General features: G+C 41.6%; 3 protein-coding genes across 5 annotated transcripts in view; all 3 read left to right on the top strand.

The window, feature by feature from the left end:
* Positions 1 to 1,447, top strand: part of LOC120570833 (tektin-B1-like) — a 2,862-nt gene extending 1,415 nt beyond the window's left edge. Inside the window, exons 5-9 of one of the 3 annotated variants that reach the window (XM_039819405.1) lie at positions 116 to 257; positions 483 to 590; positions 697 to 840; positions 997 to 1,076; positions 1,161 to 1,447. In XM_039819405.1, coding sequence (XP_039675339.1) covers positions 116 to 257; positions 483 to 590; positions 697 to 840; positions 997 to 1,076; positions 1,161 to 1,374 — 688 coding nt within the window. In that variant the 3' untranslated portion in view covers positions 1,375 to 1,447. Of the gene's footprint in view, positions 1 to 115; positions 369 to 482; positions 591 to 696; positions 841 to 996; positions 1,077 to 1,160 lie in introns of all 3 variants that reach the window. The other 2 variants (XM_039819404.1, XM_039819403.1) reach the window with 2 other exon arrangements.
* A 690-nt stretch (positions 1,448 to 2,137) lies between these two features.
* stmnd1 (stathmin domain containing 1) lies at positions 2,138 to 5,647 on the top strand. Its single transcript, XM_039819476.1, has 5 exons — positions 2,138 to 2,344; positions 3,419 to 3,602; positions 3,685 to 3,824; positions 4,107 to 4,238; positions 4,353 to 5,647. Exons 1-5 carry the CDS (start codon positions 2,282 to 2,284, stop codon positions 4,806 to 4,808), a joined length of 975 nt encoding a protein of 324 aa, XP_039675410.1. The 5' UTR covers positions 2,138 to 2,281; the 3' UTR covers positions 4,809 to 5,647.
* Positions 5,648 to 7,379: 1,732 nt separating this feature from the next.
* rbm24a (RNA binding motif protein 24a) lies at positions 7,380 to 18,280 on the top strand. Its single transcript, XM_039820916.1, has 4 exons — positions 7,380 to 7,879; positions 9,106 to 9,210; positions 9,771 to 9,825; positions 15,656 to 18,280. Exons 1-4 carry the CDS (start codon positions 7,708 to 7,710, stop codon positions 15,999 to 16,001), a joined length of 678 nt encoding a protein of 225 aa, XP_039676850.1. The 5' UTR covers positions 7,380 to 7,707; the 3' UTR covers positions 16,002 to 18,280.
* Positions 18,281 to 19,294: the final 1,014 nt, after the last annotated feature.

Raw genomic sequence — 19,294 nt, 5'->3', positions numbered from 1 at the left:
CACTCTGCATATTTATGCAGCTTTTACCAGTGTTAAAATAGTGACACTCTTTAACATGATCTCAGATCTGCTTCTGTTGTGTCTCACCTTATTTCCTAATGCCTCCTCCCCGCAGCTCTCTGAAGCAGATCCACACTCAGCTGCTGGCAGATTTTCAGGACAAGAGTGAAGCCATTAAGCTCACCACCAAATGCATCACCTATAACCTCAACACTCCATGCTCTCGGCTCCCTGCCGGTCAATACAAGCCTAACTATGTGAGCTATGACAAGTGGCTGTCCCACTGCAAGGACCTATGGCTGATGGCTGATAACCTGATTAAGGACTCGTCTTCCTTCAGGGGAAACCTGCGTTTTAACCTGGTCAATGTAAAACAACACTGACCATACCTCAGACTTTAGACAAAGACTCCTGACCTTAGTCCATTCTTCACTAGTCATGATTTTCTGTCATAACCTTGCTGATATGTGTGCCTCTTATAGCTAAAAAATGCCCAGGAGTGCCAGCGCCGCAGCACAAATGATGCCCTGAGAAAGAAGGTCAATGTGCTGAGCAAGATCCAGGATACGCTGATCTGGGAGAGGCAGCGGGTCAGTCTACTGGATTGTAGTCACAATTCACTATATCTACCATCCACAGACCAATTGGACTTTTGTGATGTTCACAAATTTTTCTGTGGCTTTCTATAATCTCCAGACAAGGGATGAGTTTTCTGATTTGACAAAGGACATAGAGAAAGTGGTGGGTCAGCTCAGGAACTGTGATTCCAAGCTGCATCAGGTTACCCACCGCCTGGACATCCTCAACCAGAGACCCAGACATGAGCTCTGCCTGGACCAGGTGAGTGTCTCGCCAAGCAGTTACAGTTACAGTTATGATATGATATTGTTGCAGTCAGAAGCACAGAAAGCCTCAAATTGCATGTCAATTCTCAGTTGTTACCTCTGTGGGATATACAATGGCTTTAAACCTCTTTTTCTGTTGCTCCTCCTTCAGCCCTACTTCAGCCTCACGCTGGAGAAACATGACCTGACAAAGATGGCAGCTGGATTTCGCCCAATACTGAAGCGCTCTCAGTAAGTCTGTCCAGTCCATTCACAATGTTTCCCTTTCTAATGAGACCAAACTGTATCAATTTTTTACGATAACCTTGTTTGTAGGCAGGACCTGGAGCTCACACGCAGGCGCCTGATGATTCTGGAGGACAACCTGGCCAAAAATGCTTATGCCCTGGAGGTGGAGCGGAAGTGCCAAAACCTGCACCAGAGTTTCCTCCCTGTGCTTGACACCATTGTGGTCCTCGCCAACAGGCCCAGGCTCTGCTCGGCCAACAACAGAGCTCTACTTACAGTAAAGCCTGGAATAGTACATTAGTGCTCTACTGCACCCCTGTGGTCTTTTCATGTGGTGATGCAAAATGCAATAAAATACCTTTTAAGCAAAATTACATTGGCTTGTCTCGAGGCCCTTATGATTTCAGGTAATATTGTGCTTTTTGTGCACATTCCCAAATAAGAAGACAGTGGTGAATTTGACGCAGAAATCAAATCAAATATAATAGGGCTTATTAGAGGATGCGAGAAATTAACTAATTTATTTAGGATTTTTTTTTTTTTAATCATGTTACTACAAACCAATGTACACAATAGATGTGGGCAGGTCCAGTAGTTTTTGAGTCAAAATGTTTCAATTTTAATAATTTCAGGAAATTGCTCAAGTGGATATATTATTCAGTATTTCACCATCATCAATCACTTAATTCCCAGTGTAAAATGCAGTGTAAAATGCTTTGAATAAGCATTATGTTGGAAAATAAAATCTAAAGACCATTAAATGGAAGAGAAAACTGAAATAACATGTAGACAGTGTAGATCTTTTGGTGGTGTTTGGGCGTGGGTGGGGGGGGGCTGAATGGTTGAAGGTCTTGGACTTCAGACAGTATTTCTAAAAATCCTGGATACAGAGACAGGATACAGTCTGGACGCCACCAGTGTCAGTAACACATTTGGATCAGCAGTAACAGAGGTGTGAAGACGGTGTTTTGTAGTCCCCTGACTCCTGACACCCACGGCTTGTTCCTGGGTGTCACCTCTTTAAGCGGGTCAGATTTATTGTAGCAACCGCCCTTAGCAACGCACCGGGACCATGGAGACTGTCTAAAGTGTGAAGGAATGCAAGGCTACACGGGTCAAAACACAGAGAAAAAGCTCACCAAGGTGTAATTAAGCCTGATATTTATGATTTTTATGGACCTATTTCACATCGTTCCTTTGTGGTGAATATGGGATGCGGCAACTCCACAGCGGTCCAACCGTTGAGACCGGCAGAGTTCAAGGGAGACGAGGTAGGCTCCGTCTCAAACAACAACCAGCAACTTTCAGTTAACTTAGCGTCAGCTAGTTCAAACTGTGGAGAGGAGTTCAAATTGGTGTCTTAACGGCATACGAGAAATGTGAAGTAACGTTATAGCGAAGAGCTGCTACAGGTGTTACGCCGAAAGCTGTGTGCCATTCAATGTTGTGGTCCTACAGAATAAATATTGTTAGGTGGCTTTACTGTACTGGCACGTTTCTGTGTCTTATTAGTCACCGTTTTTGGTAACGTTAATACAGCATGTGACAATGTTTAAAAAAAAACAAAAAAAAAAACAAATTGGTGTCAATTGCGGAAGAAGTATTCAGGTTCTTTTCCAAAGTAAAAGTAGCAATATCACAGTGTAAAAATACTTTATTAAGTAATATCAGAAAAATTTACATGCAGACACTGGGAATATATGTGCTTTAACGTTACCTAATTCCAATAATATTGATATAAGCTAAGTGAGATGTTTTAGGGGATACTTAATAGATTAATAAATGAATTGCAATAATATTAAGGTATGCCTATTTTTAATAACTACTTGTAACGTTACGGTTTGAGGTCTCCACCCCTTAAACCTCTTAAACCGTTCATATTAGTACTTTAATGTTATCCATTCATTATTAACATATTTGGGGATAACCTCAGAATTTGCACATTAATTGAAAAAATGTTACATACATTTACATGCATACAAACACTGTAAGCAAAATGTAGCCTACTTAAAAGTATCAGAAGTAGCTCATGATGCAGCCAATTTCTGAGTCCTATAATGATCGATTAAAGACACATTCTGTCGGATAGTTACTGTATTATCAAGTGCATCACATACAGGTCAGAGGTTACACTGTAAACTAAATTGGTTTCAAATTCTGAGATTATGTCATTCGTAGGTGTTACCTGCTGTGTATCATTATTGTTCCTGAGCTACTGTGTTCATGACAATGTGTCAACACCCAGATGCCACCATAACAACGCCATGTCTGGGATACTATGCAGAATGGGGTCAGGGGATACAATGTATTCATCATGCATTCATACTGTGTCGCTGTGATGTCAGGATGAGACAGAGAGTAAAGTTGATGGTCGTGGAGACTCTGCTGTGTCAAAGGGCACCACAGACAGCGGGGTGGTGATGGAGAAGAGAGACATCCATGTGTTACCTGGAGCGGTGCCCAGAAAACTCCCCCCTATAACATCGGAGTGTGTCAGAGAAAGCGATGCGGACAGAATTACACAAGATGGTGAGTGAGCTGAATGAAACACACTGTGTCATAGAGAAAATCCAGTGCACACAACAGTGTTTTTATTCTCCCTGTGTGCCAGGCTTGCTGCAGCAGGAGAGCACACTGCAGGAGCGCCCAAGGTCCAGTGACATCCTGGAGGAACTGCTGAACCAAGGCATCATACTTGTGGGACAGACGAGACAGAGGGGCAGCGGGGCCGGAGAGGCCTACAGCATCATGGTGGGTACCTGGTGCACACTGGTCAAACGGGTGAAACATGCTATCACGCCACTTATCGGCCATCCCCCTACAGGCTGAATTTCACTTGGGTAGAACTGGAGAACACAATAACAATACTGTGATATTATACAAAGTTTTTTTCATGGTCTTAAAAGCTTCACTTCACTTAATATTTGGATTGTCTGTTCTCTGTGTGTGTGTGTGTGTGTGTGTGTGTGTGTGTGTGTGTGTGTGTGTGTGTGTGTGTGTGTGTGTGTGTGTGTGTGTGTGTGTGTGTGTCAGCTGGATGACGGGGAGGGGGTCAGGCGAAGGCCTCCTGCCAGACTGAAGTCCCTAAACGGTAAGAAGGTGGAAAGTTTACCTAGCAAAGAAGAGATTGAGGAGAAGATAAGACTTGCTGAGGAGAGACGCAAGGTACTGTGTGTCATCATGTACACACACACACACACACACACACACACACATACACACATACACAAACATACACACACTGATCTACTCCCTCCTCTCTCTTTCTCTCTCTCTCAGTTAAGGGAAGACGAGCTCAGGATGCGTTTGAGGACCAAGACAGCCCGTGTTCGGGGCTCTGCTCCCACCTCCAGCACAGAGGACGAGGATGCAGCTCTCAGCCCTGTGGAGCCGCTACAGTCACTGCTCACCCCGGACCACCTCGATCCACTGCCTCACAGCCAGATCCAACGTGAGGCAGCCGAAGGCGGGGAGTGGGTGAGAGAGGCTGGAGGTGATGTCAAAGAAAAAATGGGTAGAGCAGACAAGGGAGAAGGGAGGAGAGTGCAGGGAGAAGATAGGGGAGATAACAGAGAGGAAGGTTCAGAGAGGGGGAGTGAGGATGGTGATGGGGAAGAGGAGAAGGAGTTGACCCAGGGGGAGCAGCTCAAGGAGGACAAGCTCCTTACAGCCTCTGGGGAGCTGGAGAGTGACTCTAGCTTTCAACATGCAGAGGACAAAGAGCAGATATTTTAAATAAAATGAGCCATGAATCAGTGCTAAGAGAGATAAAAGAGAGGAGGGAGCCAAAAATGTTTGCACAGTCGAAAGGTTGAAACTTGTAAAAAAAATATATGTATACAGTATATGTTGTATTAGAAGAAATTAACAGATGTAATTAAGCTATGATTGGGCCTACATGATGGAATTGGATGGAATGTGGATGTGAATTGTTTGTACTTAAGTGAAAAAGTACTGCTTCTACTGCAGGGATGTGTATTGGCCCATAAAGTGTTGTAATAATTATAAGCATAAAGGAATATGAGGGTTTTCTTTCCAAAGCAATATAATTAACCTCAGTGAAAGCTTTAATACATATGACCAAGACTTCTTGCCAACATACAAAATGACTTTAAATGAGATTTTAGTTTTACATTTAATTGTAAAATATGATATTGCTGAGTCTTATTTTGCATATGAAGGGTGTACTTGTTCTGTCGGACATAAGATGGCGCTGTTTCAGTGGGTTGAAATTGCAGCTCCCTAAAGTCAGTGCACCCCATCTATAAAATAAGTTCTCAGGAGGAGGTTTTGGCAACATGTGGAGTAAAGATGTGGAAGGTGAAGTATTTATCAATCATTAAAGTGTTCCCTATGGGTTGTTTATGAATGCGTAAATCTAAAACTTTGTGAAATTATCTCATTTACTGTAGAACATTTGAACTTTTAGATAACTTTTTCGGAGAGGTTGAGGGGTGACCACGGTGTGACTGAGCTGTGGGTATTCATCTGTCCCAGTGACCTTTGACCTTTAGCGTGTCTCTGCCTTACAGGTGTGTGCTGTAGCCAAATGGATAACGAGTACAAAGTTACAGTTTCAGCTCTCCAGCACTGCAGCCTTTGTGTTGGTTAAAATAAAATTTCAAAAAACTAAGATTATAAAGTATGTTTCTGGTGACTGTTGCTGACATACATTCACTGTACATGTGTAATGCGGAGTATTTTTTTAAAGGTTATTGGAAATATAGTATAATTAAAGCTTTTAATGGGCCCACAGCCTGCTATTGTAAAGGTACAGCATAAGAGGATTCAGACTAGTCAGCATGCTGCACATGAACAGAAAACAACAATTGGACGCAACCTGACCGGATCCCCATTGTTGAGCCTAGGAAACTCAATACTGGTCCCCTTTTTTTCACGACTCCACTCGGACTTTAAAGCGCGTATGCCCGCATGAATAAAATAGTGAGTGAACAGAGACACCGCAGATAGACGCTCTATCAGGTTGCATTACTTTTGGGATGTGGAGTCCTGCGTTGGCAATTCACATTCAGATGTGACAGTCGTAGGTTTTTCTTTAAGAATAGAAATATTGGTTGAGGCTTTTATTATCAGCCTACAAATTTGGATAATTAATTTGGCAATCGTTGGGCAACCCTGTAAAGACAAACACTAGTGTCTGACATTATAAATGGACTTGAGTCAAGTGACCTTTTTTAATTGGCATGACAAGATTTGACACTAAGCATCTTTTTTTTCCCACAACAAATATGACATACAATGATGGTCCCGTGCGCAAATGTGTCAACTCACCGTGTTACATGGTTAGACAGGATATTATGTGCAGGAGCAGCGCGCTCACAGAAGCGGAGTAGCGATGAATGACTGAACAAGCAGCCTATTTCCCTCTCACATTACTGGGGGTGAATTATCAAATGATCCATCCAGCAGTCAGCCCAGTGCGGAGAAGGGCCAAGCTTCGCAAGTTGTATTAATCATTGATGTTCAGAGACTCCTGATTGAATCGATCTCTGACTTGATCCTTACTCATTATAATAGCTGTGCTCAATTCTATGACGCACGACGCATTGGATACGTTTGAAGTTAGTTCTCAACCTAATGTAATTATTGAAATGTGATAACCATATTTTAAAGACAATAAGGGTTAGCAAAACTTGTTAATCTCAAGGACACCAAAATAGATATATTATCGAAACTCCGCTTGTTAAATTTTCGTCCCAAGTTGTCAGATATGATTTTTCAAACCAGGTTCATTAGGCCCATTACCTTATACAAAACAGGGAAATCCATAAGTTTCACTACACTTTCCCCCCCCCCCCACAAGTGGACTGTCTTGAAGGCTCCTTCCAACACCTGTCTGTCTGCACACTGCTGCTGCTGCTGCTGTGATGTGATGTGTCTTTCCACTTCCACTGTGTCCCTGACCGGCTGTTTTTGCAGGATGCCTATATGCACGCCTATAGAGAAACAGGTCGGAGCTTTTCCACGAAAAAGTCCACGTTTGCTTTACGTTTTATTTCACCAGTGAGTAGAACGCACAACATCAACGGATAGGCTATTTATTTTTAAACCAGCGAAAATCACACAAACATTTCCACTTCCAAACATTGCATTTCCTGAAACCCCCGCTGCTCCTCTTTGTCCCCAACCTATCATCAGTGGAAACAGGTTTTGTTGGCCCCTGATAGATAATTTAACGTGATTCTAGTAGATGATCTTTTTTTTGTGTGTGAAGGAGCTCCAGTGTTTCACTTTGTGCTGGTTTCCCAGCTGTTTGTGAGCGCTGGTGGGCGGGCAGAGATGGACTGAAAGCTGGGTGGAGTTAGGAGCAGCGCTTTTAGGAATGGGTCCCAAACCTATTTAGTTAGACAGCAGAGTTACCAAGAAGAGCTGGAAACACCTGATGGTCTCTGTGGGACAATCCGCTCCATATAACTCTCCTCTTAAGTGTCGGAAGATAAATCTACCTCCAGGCTTACTTTTTGTCAAGTTTTCGTTGTGTTTTCTCTTCTGAAAAAGTTACAGAGCCAGCTTATCTCTCGTTCCTTCTCTTCATCCAAAGAATTACTGATAAGGAGACATTGCACTATTCTTTTTTTTTTATTGTTGCTATTTATTGTATTTTGCACTAACGATGCACACCACGCAAAAGGACACGACCTATACGAAGATTTTTGTCGGGGGTCTCCCCTACCACACCACGGATTCAAGTCTCAGGAAATATTTTGAGGTGTTTGGTGAGATCGAAGAAGCGGTAGTCATTACCGACAGACAGACCGGCAAGTCTAGGGGTTATGGATTCGTAAGTATCGCTTATTAACAATTCTATCAGTTTTACACTTAATTTACTTCTAACTTTTACGCATGCATGAAAAGCCCTGCAACAACGCGTCTCTGTTAAAGACAAGTGTGCGGCTGTTGCTGTCTGTCACAACATCATGACTAACGTTAACTTAACTGCAGTCATGGGGTGTTTATGTTTTCATAAAAAGGCCCTTATTAAATTCATCATTGGCTTCTGTTGCAATATTGCACCCACCGACTTGTTGCGCTTCGGTATGCGCCCGGGCACGTTTTATAGCGAGCTGCCCTCACACTGACAGCTCTGGTGGGCTGAGGAAAAACCTCACGATGATGATTTCTGACTCTGGTACACTGGTTTCATCATCTCAAAGCTGTTTACAGCTCAAATATTTTACTCCCACTTGTCATAAAACCTGACAGACAAAACGCATTTCAGACGCAGATATATAATGCGACCACCAGCTCAATGCTACTCTGACTGTGTTTCAAAAAAAGCCTATCTCTTGTTAGTTTATTAATGTAGGCCTATAACAAATGCCTAATATACATACACATATACATATAATATACATGTTACCGGGCTGCCTGAAGAGGGACACCAAATATGTATTTGGTCTCTTCAGAGATAAATTAATAGCCTATTATGTTTGAAGTAACTTTGGCACATACTGTATGTTGGGATGAGTATGTTTTAAAAGTTGCATAGTCGCCCTTGGAATGCACAAATATCTTTGTATTTAACGTTTCTCTGTAAAACTGAGATGTATTAACTCCATTTTTACATAAATCCTTTCTTTATTGTTGTATCATCACAATAATGATGCATTGTTCATCCTTATTTTATTTATTTTCTCCTGGAAAATGCTTTCAGCCAGGTTAGTTAGGTATACCAGTTGTTAAAAGAGTGCAAAATAGTGAAGTTCCAAGCAGCAATAAAGTCTGTAATGGGAGTGATAAGGGAGCCATGTTCGGTCAGTCATCTCAGGCTGGCTCCCATTTACTGCTGATAGTTTCAACACATCCACATGAGGGTGATGGATGTGTGTGTGCTGCCAAATACTTGTTGCTGTTAATGATGGCCACACGCGCACAGGTACACACAGAAAGAGGACTAACATGCACATACACTTGTATACCAAATTATGTTCACATGCACTCTCCCATCAATTTATTAGGCTTAAGTATTTTATCACAGTTCTTTTTTTTTTGAGGTGGCGATCTTAAACAGGCTACAGACCCGGGGCCTGTAAGGACCCCAACCCAATCATTGACGGCAGGAAGGCCAACGTCAACCTGGCCTACCTGGGGGCCAAGCCTCGGGTGATGCAGCCAGGTAGAAACAGCCAAATGAGGATCAATAGAATACAAAAACACATTTTAAGTTCCTTTAAACAAGTCACATAAATACATGTGCATATATGGTTTGTTTAAAGAGCAGATTTTCCAGATGAATAAACCACAGAGCATGTTTTATCAACATAGAAAGTGTTTGCTTGGAATCACTAAATTAGGAGGTGTTTTTTGGAAAACCAGTAAACAAGAAATTCAAGTCAATCCATCCTGAGTTTCACCTCAGGGTTTGTTTGTTTTTTAAGGTAGCTGTGGCCAATGTAAGCACACGTTAGGAGGTTATAAGGTTATATATACTCATGTTATTTAGCCTATCAGTGAAGAAATAAATGGTGTCCAGATTCACTGTTTTTTTTTTTTTTACTTTTGACTTGGTCAATACAATAAAGGATTCAACATACGGTACATCACCAAACAAATGATGAGTTTAAGGGGCACATTGGTCCTGAATAATCCCTTCTATTACATACACATTTAGTTAAATGTCATTTTGAATGCTATCAGCTCTTACAGATTCACTTTTTTACATTATGTCTTCTGCAGGTTTTACTTTTGGTGTTCCCCAAATTCATCCTGCGTTCATCCAAAGGCCTTATGGGTAAGTATTGATGAGTCTACTTGTATTTAAGAGAAATTTTTGGGATGTACACATTGCTTATGTAGAGGCTAAATAACATGTTTTAATTTGATCTTTTCTCAGTTTAATATGTGATAATTGATACTATCAGTCTGTTTTTTTTAAATACTTTTTCCTTTGTTTCTCCCCAAACATAATTGATGGCTGGTAATTAGAGGTGGACAATAGGTTAAATGTAGCTTTTTCCTTTATCCCTGTCCACCAAGCAGCCAGTCAAACTGCCTTTCCTAGGTTTGCCTGTTTGTAAAACATGTGTGTACATACTCGTATGTGTGTGTGCTGAGTGGACAATGATGGAAACTTCCAGCCTGACTCAATGTTATCTATCTTTCTCTGGTCCGACAGGCTCGCTCTCGGTTAAGCTAACTGTGCTGGTTTGTGGAATAGTTCTGCGAACGTAATCACAGATCAGAGAAAGGAATTACCTGTAGACTCAAACAAACACAAACAAGCTCTCAAAATGGTGATTATAGATGCATGTACGTGGGTTTTGACCTGTTTTTATTTTTATTTTATTTGAATAGAATTTAGAGCTTTGTGTGCGGTTATGAAGTGGTGTTGTTAGCTAAACCGTGTGCTTTCTTACTTTAATGACCAAAAAAAAAAAAAACTGGATTGATTGAATTTTTGGGGTGTGTTAACTTTTCCAAGGAAGAGCAAAGCTTTAAATTTATTTATTATTATTTCATTGCTTTTAGTTTGTGGTTGACCTGTTTTGTTTAACAGGATGTGCTGTTTCATGTGTTATCTGGCTGTCCTGTTGGAGTGCCTGGTGAATTTTCTGTGTGACTTTTGAATTTATTTTTCCTCCAATCAGCTCCTTACTCTCATTCCTCACATTATTCCCTAAAATAACAAAACCCATCACTGCTTGTGTGTGCTTATAGCATCTTCCTAGTGTTACTAGCAGTTTCTCACATTAACACAACAAATTCTCTATGAAAGTGTCTCTCTTTGCCATACTACTGCTGGTCCACTTTGTCAATTCATTACAACTCTCTTGTCTTCCTTACTGTCCTACCACATAGGCGAGACCTGTGGTCCCGCAGCACCATTTACATTTATCATAAATGTGGATGTCTATTGAATGAATGACACAGTTATTATGTGAGCTCAAGTCATAGCAATATGTGTAAGTATGTGTGTACATGTCTGGTTGCATTGGTACTCTGTGCTCTTATTGTGTTTGTATCAGCGTGTGTTTGTCTTTGTCCGTTCACATAGTCTCAAAGTCTCCAGTGTGACAAACAAATGTCTGGATGTCTCTCTCTCTCTTTCTCTCTCTCTCTCTCTCTCTCTCTCTCTCTCTCTCTCTCTCTCTCTCATTCTCTCGGAGCAAGCTTTCGTCACATAGGCCCGTGGTGTTAAGGAAAACAAGCGCGCCCATTGTGCCACACAAAGCCCCGAATGCTGACTCTGCAGTCGCATGAAGCTCTGTGTGTGTGTGTGTGTGTGTGTGTGTGTGTGTGTGTGTGTGTGTGTGTGTGTGTGTGTGTGTGTGTGTGTGTGTGTGTGTTGGGGGTCTGGTAAGAGCAGAGCAGGGACCATTTAAACAGGGACAGAATGGATGTTTTAAGGGCCACATTAACGTACAGCCTTTCCATATGCACATACCATCTGATTTGTTTGTCTTTCACAATTAGCTTGTAGTGAAACTGCTATGTACAAATATTATGGAAGTTAATTACTGAAAAAACTATTGACTAAGTATAAAACAAGTTTAAGCACTTATCAGTCTGCAAGTCCAGCTTTGAGAGCGTGCAGTGACAGATTGACAAGTGGAGAATGAGGACACAATTGTGAGACTAATGATGCAAGACAAATTCATCAAATAGATTAAAATTAAACTTTCTCATTGAGTTCCAACTCCAATGGAAGACCAAAATCTTAAACTTGCCTCAAAGGGGTTTACAATCTGTACAGCAAATGACATCCTCTAGGCCCTCGATTTGGATGAGGAACAATTCCCAAATAAGCATCTTTTAAAAAAAGAGGAAGAAATGGCTACCAAAGGAAGGAACACTTTGTCACTTGTACTCATTTTAGTAACAAAGTTTCCATCCTTACACAGTCATCAGGTAAAATACACTTAGTCAAACTCATCAAAATATATATGATATGATACAAATAAATATATACACCCAAGAAGAGTTCACCAATCAGAGGACAGCAGCAGCACCTCTCGGCATCCGTACAAATAAAAGTAGGTACAGCTCATAAAATAGAGAACTTCACATTACATAAGGACATTGTGTTGCTACAAACTACACAAATCAGCCATATGCAAAGGTAGATAACATATCTAAAACACTTTAACTGTAAGAAGCTATGACACCAACAGCTAATTGTTGCTAATCTTTATTTAGCCTTGAACTTTAATGACCACTGGGTTGTGTGAACATTCCAGTAAAGACACACAGACACACACAGACACACAGACACACACACACACACAGTGTGAGGACTTGTTCTTCACACACAGAAGAAGTAGTCACACACACCAGCATGGCTTCACGTGTGTGTGTGTGTGTGTGTGTGTGTGTGTGTGTGTGTGTGTGTGTGTGTGTGTGTGTGTGTGTGTGTGTGTGTGTGTGTGTGTGTGTGTGTGTGCTCGGGCTTGTGTGTGTGCACTTGTATAGTTTACCAGACCATCCCGTAGATACAGTAGTAGTTGGAATATCGGAGACAGCAAAGGTACAATCCAAAAAAATGCTTGATGTGTTTGATTTCGAGAGCAGTGGAGATGGGTACATACCACTGTCTGGAAGTCCTTTTTTTAAATGTTAAAATAGTTTCTATCTGAGAAGCTGTCTCTACAGTCAATCATATACAATAGCTGCTGTTAAAATTGTGCAACTGAAGGTTTGGGGGAATGTTATGCCACATTTCCACTACATGGTATGGCACGGCACAACTCAACTCGACTCGCTCTTTTTTGGTCTTCCATGAGCAAAAGTTGTGGCTAGTACGTGGTTCCTGGTGCCGTTGTTGGTACCATCCTGGTCGAGGTTCCAAGCGACCTGAGCCGATACAAGAAGGTGAAGTTAAAACACTGCAGACCACGGACTGGTCAGAGAGAACTGTCACTAGCGCGACACGGGACATCCTGAACAAACAGCCATTTTTAAATAGCAAAGCTACCATCAAAAGCGACATTTTTATTTATTCATTACCCAGGTTAAAAAAAATGGCAGCCTGCAAAACTACAGCATACATTAAGTACACTACGCCATATAATTGATGAAGTGCAGACGTTCCTCTGTTTGGTGACAAATGAAAGGATCCAGCGAGTGTTACGTTGAAGATGATGTCACAGCAGTTTTAGGCAGTGTCCCTATGGCGATCAGCTCAGAAACCCGCCTACACTGAGGGGATACTGTCCGCAGTGGAAAACGAAATAAAGAAAAGCATCTGATATCAAAAGTGAGTTGAGTTGACTCGAACAGAACCATGGCATTAAATGTTACATTATGCCATTTATGCCGAGTCATAATAGACAGTTTTTTTTTTTAAGTATAATAATTGATGCGGCAAAACCAGAGATGTCGTCTTTTTTATTCCAACAGGCTATCAAGGTCTGCTAAGCTTCATATCAAAAGACACACCTGCACCCTTGTAGTCTTCAGCCCCCAGTCAACATTGAATTATTATATGTCGCACAGCTCTATTTGGAGCCACAAAAGGCTTTATACAATTTTTTTTCACATATGCAGTGGAACTCCCCAAGACCTGTAAACAGATTTTGAGTTTCCTTTTTAGTCAACATTGCTTTATGAAGACTCAATTTTTAAATTTAACAGGTTGAAATCAATACCATACAGCCATTGTTGTTTGGGGTTAAATGGCGTCTCTAAAATCATCCTGGAAATCTGCCTCACCCTGCTGAGTTTCATTAGCGCAGGTTTCAAAGGAGAGTTTTAGTGTCACAATGTTGTTTCTGAGGATTTTTTTTTTTTTTGGATTAGAGTAACTTTCGAGAAAAAACGTATTTTTCTTTTTTTGGGGCATTTCTGCCTTTATTAGATAGGAAAGCTGGGACATGAAAGGGGAGAGAGAGGGGGAAGACGTGCAGGAAAACCGTCACAGGTCAGACTCTTCTGCGTCGAGGAATAAACCTCTGCATATGTGCGCCCGCTCTACGAAACAAAACACTTACCTTTCAATTAAGACATTTTGTTACTGGCCTTCAAAAATTGGTCTAACCTGTGTTTGTGTTTCACATTGACCTTTGGCCTTTACTGACAGCCATACCAAACATCTACACTACAATGCCACTTATTCAGTTTATTTCCTCCCTTTTCTTTTGTGTGTCTCTTCAGTGGAGTGCTTGTGCTGTGCCCTTGTTGTCGTTCTGTAATCGGCTTAGTCGAGGTGGACTATTTTTACATATTTCTTCCTCTCTGACGCCTTGCTGTTGTTTTCCCTGTTTTTCACCTGGCGCACTGTTTTCAGTTGAGATGTGGATTGGATTGGATAATGGAGTGCTCACAATAGGGTTGCCACGATAGATCCTGCCTTTCAACCTTTAACATTTTCTGCACCTCCTCTCTTCTTTCCCAATCCAGACTCAAAAAAGTGACCACCTGATGTTTTATGCAGACTCGACTGATTATATTTGGTTTCCATGATTTTCTCTCAACAGATTTTTGAGCCACGTTCATTTAAACTCACCTACAGTCACATAGCTGTTGTTTGAGCTTTCTGCAACAAATTGTTTCTGTCAAGACTGATGCTTCTCATTAAATTTGAATTAAAGTGACATTGAATTTCACTCTACTTTTATCTTTAGTTAAGTGGAGGGAGGGATGTTTTTCAGGACACCAAGGATTGAAATTGACATTCAGAGCTTTCAAGTTTTTTTTTTCTTCTTTCTTCCACCTACAGTCAAAAGTTGACACTTCACTTCTTTAAACCATTGGTGTAAATTTCCAAAACTCCCCTCACGCTTGCTGTCAGACAGAGTTTCCAGACCTTATAGAGTCTGGGGGGGGGAAGGGGGGATAAGGCTATGTCATGGAGGGCAGAATGTGCTCCCTGTTCATAATTGTTTATTTAATCAAAACATCCCTCTGGGTGCGGAGCCTAGTCCCGGCTCCCCCTGCAGCCTCCCCAGCTCTTTGTCCCGACACAGAGGGGGAAATGGCCAGCAGCGTCCCTTTTTGAAAACTGTCCAGCTGTCAAAGTGGCAGTGACATTTTCACAATGCTTCCCTGGGCTCATCTCCTCTGTCCGCACCCCCGCCCCCCGGCACTGTAAGCCTTCCCTCCCTCCCCTCCCCACCCACTCGCCCTCCAGCAGACAGGGGGACGGCACCAGAGCCAAATCCACATGTGACGGACAAACGAGCTGGAGGTTTCAGATCCCAAACTTTTTCTTTCTTCTTGCCTCTCTGTAGCTCTGCCTCCACATACACAAAACTGACCAAAATAGGAAATATGAGACCTGTTCCCATGTTGTAGCCCATAAAGACCATAACATCACCACCTCCGAATGTAATCATACATATGTGATTTTTCAGTAGATGTGAGTGACCCAGAGGTGTTAAAAGTTTTGCTTACCTTCTAGTCCTCTTTTTCCAAAAATATTTCTATTTTGGCAACCCTATATTGTTCTAATCCCTACTAGCAGGCATTTCCTTGGTGTTCTTGACTGGTGGATTGGACTGGGGATGGGTGGTGGGCGGGCGCTTGACCGCAGTGTGATGGAGTTGGGTTTGGTTTTTAGGGTGGGTGCTATTACCATCAGACTGGGTGAATGAAACTAACCTGTCATATGTGTGTTTGTTTCACAGCATCCCGGCCCACTACGTGTACCCTCAGGCCTTCGTTCAGCCCAGTGTGGTCATCCCTCATGTGCAACCTACAGCTGCTGCACCTGCCACCGCTTCCTCCCCCTACATCGACTACACCGGAGCTGCCTACGCGCAGTATTCTGCAGCCGCAGCCAACGCTGCCGCTGCATATGAGCAGTATCCCTACGCTGCATCCCCTGCCGCCGCAGGCTACTTAGCTACTGCCGGCTACGGCTATGCAGTCCAGCAGCCTTTAGCCACAGCTGCCCCAGGCTCAGCCGCCGCTGCAGCAGCAGCCTTTGGTCAGTACCAGCCTCAGCAGCTGCAAGCCGACCGCATGCAATAGCAGCCACTGCAACCACTGGACATGCAGAGAGAGGAGGCCTGCACCCGGCCACAGCTGATTAGTCAGAAGGAGCAGCGAAGGAAAAGGAAGAGGGAGTGGCCTTAAGGGTGGGTGTGTCAGCAACTTAGAGGCAGAGTTGCTTTAAAAAAGTGATGATGATGATGATGGTGGTGGTGGTAGTGATGATGATGATGATGATGATGGTGGTGGTAGTGATAATGATGGTGAGGTGGGAACCTTTTACAGTAACTTTCCAACTTGCTGTGCTTCAACCAAAAAACGAGAAAATGAAAAAAAGTCGCAGAACAAATAATGGAAAGTGATATACTATTATTGTTGTTGTTATTACTATTATTATTATTATTATTATTATTATTATTATCATTACTATTATCATTGTAGTAGAGTACTTATTTCTAGAGAAGAAAAGCAGGAACTAATCCCTGTGGTTGGTATAGGTGTTAAACTAAGCCTTTAAGTCCTATTGCTGTCTTTAACGTTAGTTTAGGAGACTGTTCTCTTTTTTTTCAGTTATTTGATGCCCTCATAACATTTATATTTATTATTGTTATTATTACACATTGGGGGCTCTTCTTGTTCTTTTTGTCTTTTCAAGTGCAGTTTTTGAGTTAATATTTTCTGATAATCAGGGAAATGGAACCGTTTCCAACGTGTTAGCTATTATTATGTGACCTCTGTCGGGAAGTCGAGGAGTCGTAACTTGTCGTGTCACACATATTTGAAGAACTACCTTTTTATCTTCCTGATGCTGAATGTCCCTTTTTTACATTATGTCTTGACCTCTTGACCTATGCAAACAAATCACCAGGAGACAAAAAACAACAAAGAAAAGAAACTGAAAATGTCATCAACTCTGACTTGATTCTTGGACTAAAGGGGGACTTGGCAAACAAAACAAACGCACTGACAAAAGGAAAGAGGTTGAAAATGGCTTCAGACAATGAGAAACACTAAATCAGTCCCTTTTCCACATGTTTCACCTACACAGACACATGCATCCAGAGTTGCACACATAGCAGTCAAAGACAAAGGCAGCACAGTTGTGTTTCTCTCTGGCTCTGGGATGGAGAGAAAGAAAAAGAGAAAGAAAGAGGGAGAGAGCAGCTGCTGGTGGGGGTGGACAGAGCCGCTCCAGCGCCACACAGACGGATCACTCTGGAAAGAACGCATCACTTGTGCTCGTTTGTTGAGCTGTCACATTTTAATCCCTGGCCAGGCCCATTTGGGAACCAACTTCACACCCCTACACCCAACTCAACAGGGTAACAGAGCCCCACAGCAGAGCCCCCACCCCCCCCAGTCATGCAGCCCTGCAGCTGTCAGCACTTCCACCTCCGTGCTGCTGTAGTCTGGTGTCAGGTACACACTCACAAACACACACACTTTCAACCAAAGCCACCCCAACAACTGGTCTGCCTCATGTCTGTCAAAATCACCAGGTGGGGTGGGAGAGAACGGGGGTTTGACTCTTTGACGTAATGTTGGTCTGTGTGCCTAGATTTTTACTGCTATTTAAGTGAAAAAAAAACAGAAAAAAGAGAATTCTACTATTTAAGATATTTATTTTTGGGGGTTGACTATGTTGACGCTCTGAGAGTAGAGACTTAGTGGCGGTACTGTATTAATAATATTATGTACTCATCTCAAGGCATATATAAGTTATTGATTAGTTTTAGTAATAATAGAACTAAAATAATTATTATTATTAACATACTCAACCAAAAATGTCGATGTAGGAGTTATTTAAGATACTGTTATGTGCACTGTACTTTTTTTTTTTTATCTTTTCGATTCTTTAGAACATGACATGAAATATTAGCTCAATGCCTTTTGTAGGGAAGAAACTTTATTTAAATGCAGGCCTGTTTGCATGCAGATTGTACTCTGCCTCTTCTGTGTTCAGATGAGAGGATACAGTAAAAATAATAATTTCACAAAAAACAAGCAAAAATGCTGCTTTCTCCACTAGAATGTATAGTTGTCGTCAAGGTTTCAGTAGCTGTGCTTCTTTTGCTTAATATTCATCAGATGGGCTATTTTACACTGTTGGGAATTTTTATACTTGAACTATTTCTTACAAGGGAAATATGAAAAAAAAATGACAAAAAAACTTTTTAAGAAAGCTTTTCATTGTCACTGGATGAAGGCATGTAAAATGTTTCTATTTAATGCAAAGGTCCTGTTTATATTAAAACCTTTACTTCAGAATTTCAACACCATTTACTTCAAATTGGAATAAAATGTTCTATATTTAACAAGCTTGGTGACATTTATTTTCATTAAGGCTGCAAAAAAATTAGGTTTCATGTCCGGTTATTTCAATGGGACTCATATGGTGATCTTTTTACACACATCGAGTAACATCTCTCTTTATTTAGCTTAACAAGGCTGTTAATGCTACCAACCTAGCTGGCTAAAAAGCTAGGTGGGTTGTCAGAAAGGATTATTAATCAGTGTCAAAGTGACAGTGTTAGCATTGCTAGCTAGCTGTTGACTAGAGTGACCACATAGAAAGACTGTCTGTCTGTATTTTTGCTCTGCACAGAGTTGTGTCTTTCTCTGAGAAACATCTTTTAAATCAAGACATGGTGGGTTAATTATGAATTAACCAGCTAACCTTAGCTGCTGCCGCTAACACTATCTCTTCTAGCTAGGTAGCCAGCAAGGTAGCATTAGCAGCCTTGTTAAACTAAATAAAAGCAGAGGATAGTTACTGTCTCTGTGTATTTACATCAGGAGCTAGATGGTTGATTTAGAGACAGGTATCATGTGATTGGCTGATATGTGTCATGAAAAGTGACATGAAATAAAACATTGAGACAAAATGCCATTATGAAATAAAAACAGACTTTTAAAAAAAGGCTACTTTGAAATGATACATTTTCATATAAGCTCCTATAAAACTTTATATATTTATATATATACTTTATATATATATAAAACAGCTGTACTGTAGAAGCATGTAAAGTGACAGTTGAACCACTGTGATAGGAGTGTGTATGTGTGTGTGTGTGTGTGTGTGTGTGTGTGTCTGTCTGTCTGTCTGTCTGTCTCTGGCAGCTGTGCAAGGTCTTCAATCCCCACGTGTGTGTGTGTGTGTGTGTGTGTGTGTGTGTGTGTGTGTGTGTGTGTGTGTGTGTGTGTGTGTGTGTGTGTGTGTGTGTGTGTGTGTGTGTGTGTGTGTGTGTGCGTGTGTGTGCTGCTTTTGTGTCTTATTTCTCTGCCTACAAGGTGACAAACACACAGATGCTGCACAGCTCCTCACTGTGAAA

The sequence above is a fragment of the Perca fluviatilis genome, chromosome 13, assembly GCF_010015445.1.
Source record: "Perca fluviatilis chromosome 13, GENO_Pfluv_1.0, whole genome shotgun sequence".
In the NCBI taxonomy this organism is placed as follows: domain Eukaryota; kingdom Metazoa; phylum Chordata; class Actinopteri; order Perciformes; family Percidae; genus Perca; species Perca fluviatilis.
This window is presented reverse-complemented; position numbering and strand designations above follow the sequence as displayed.

Excerpts from the sequence above, each read along its gene's own strand:
- stmnd1 (XM_039819476.1), top strand. The coding sequence starts at position 2,282 with ATGGGATGCGGCAACTCCACAGCGGTCCAACCGTTGAGACCGGCAGAG. Across the intron at positions 3,825-4,106 it reads GAGAGGCCTACAGCATCATG|CTGGATGACGGGGAGGGGGT; the intron begins GTGGGTACCTGG and ends TGTGTGTGTCAG. Across the intron at positions 4,239-4,352 it reads TTGCTGAGGAGAGACGCAAG|TTAAGGGAAGACGAGCTCAG; the intron begins GTACTGTGTGTC and ends TCTCTCTCTCAG.
- rbm24a (XM_039820916.1), top strand. The coding sequence starts at position 7,708 with ATGCACACCACGCAAAAGGACACGACCTATACGAAGATTTTTGTCGGG. Across the intron at positions 9,211-9,770 it reads GCCTCGGGTGATGCAGCCAG|GTTTTACTTTTGGTGTTCCC; the intron begins GTAGAAACAGCC and ends TGTCTTCTGCAG. Across the intron at positions 9,826-15,655 it reads TTCATCCAAAGGCCTTATGG|CATCCCGGCCCACTACGTGT; the intron begins GTAAGTATTGAT and ends TTTGTTTCACAG.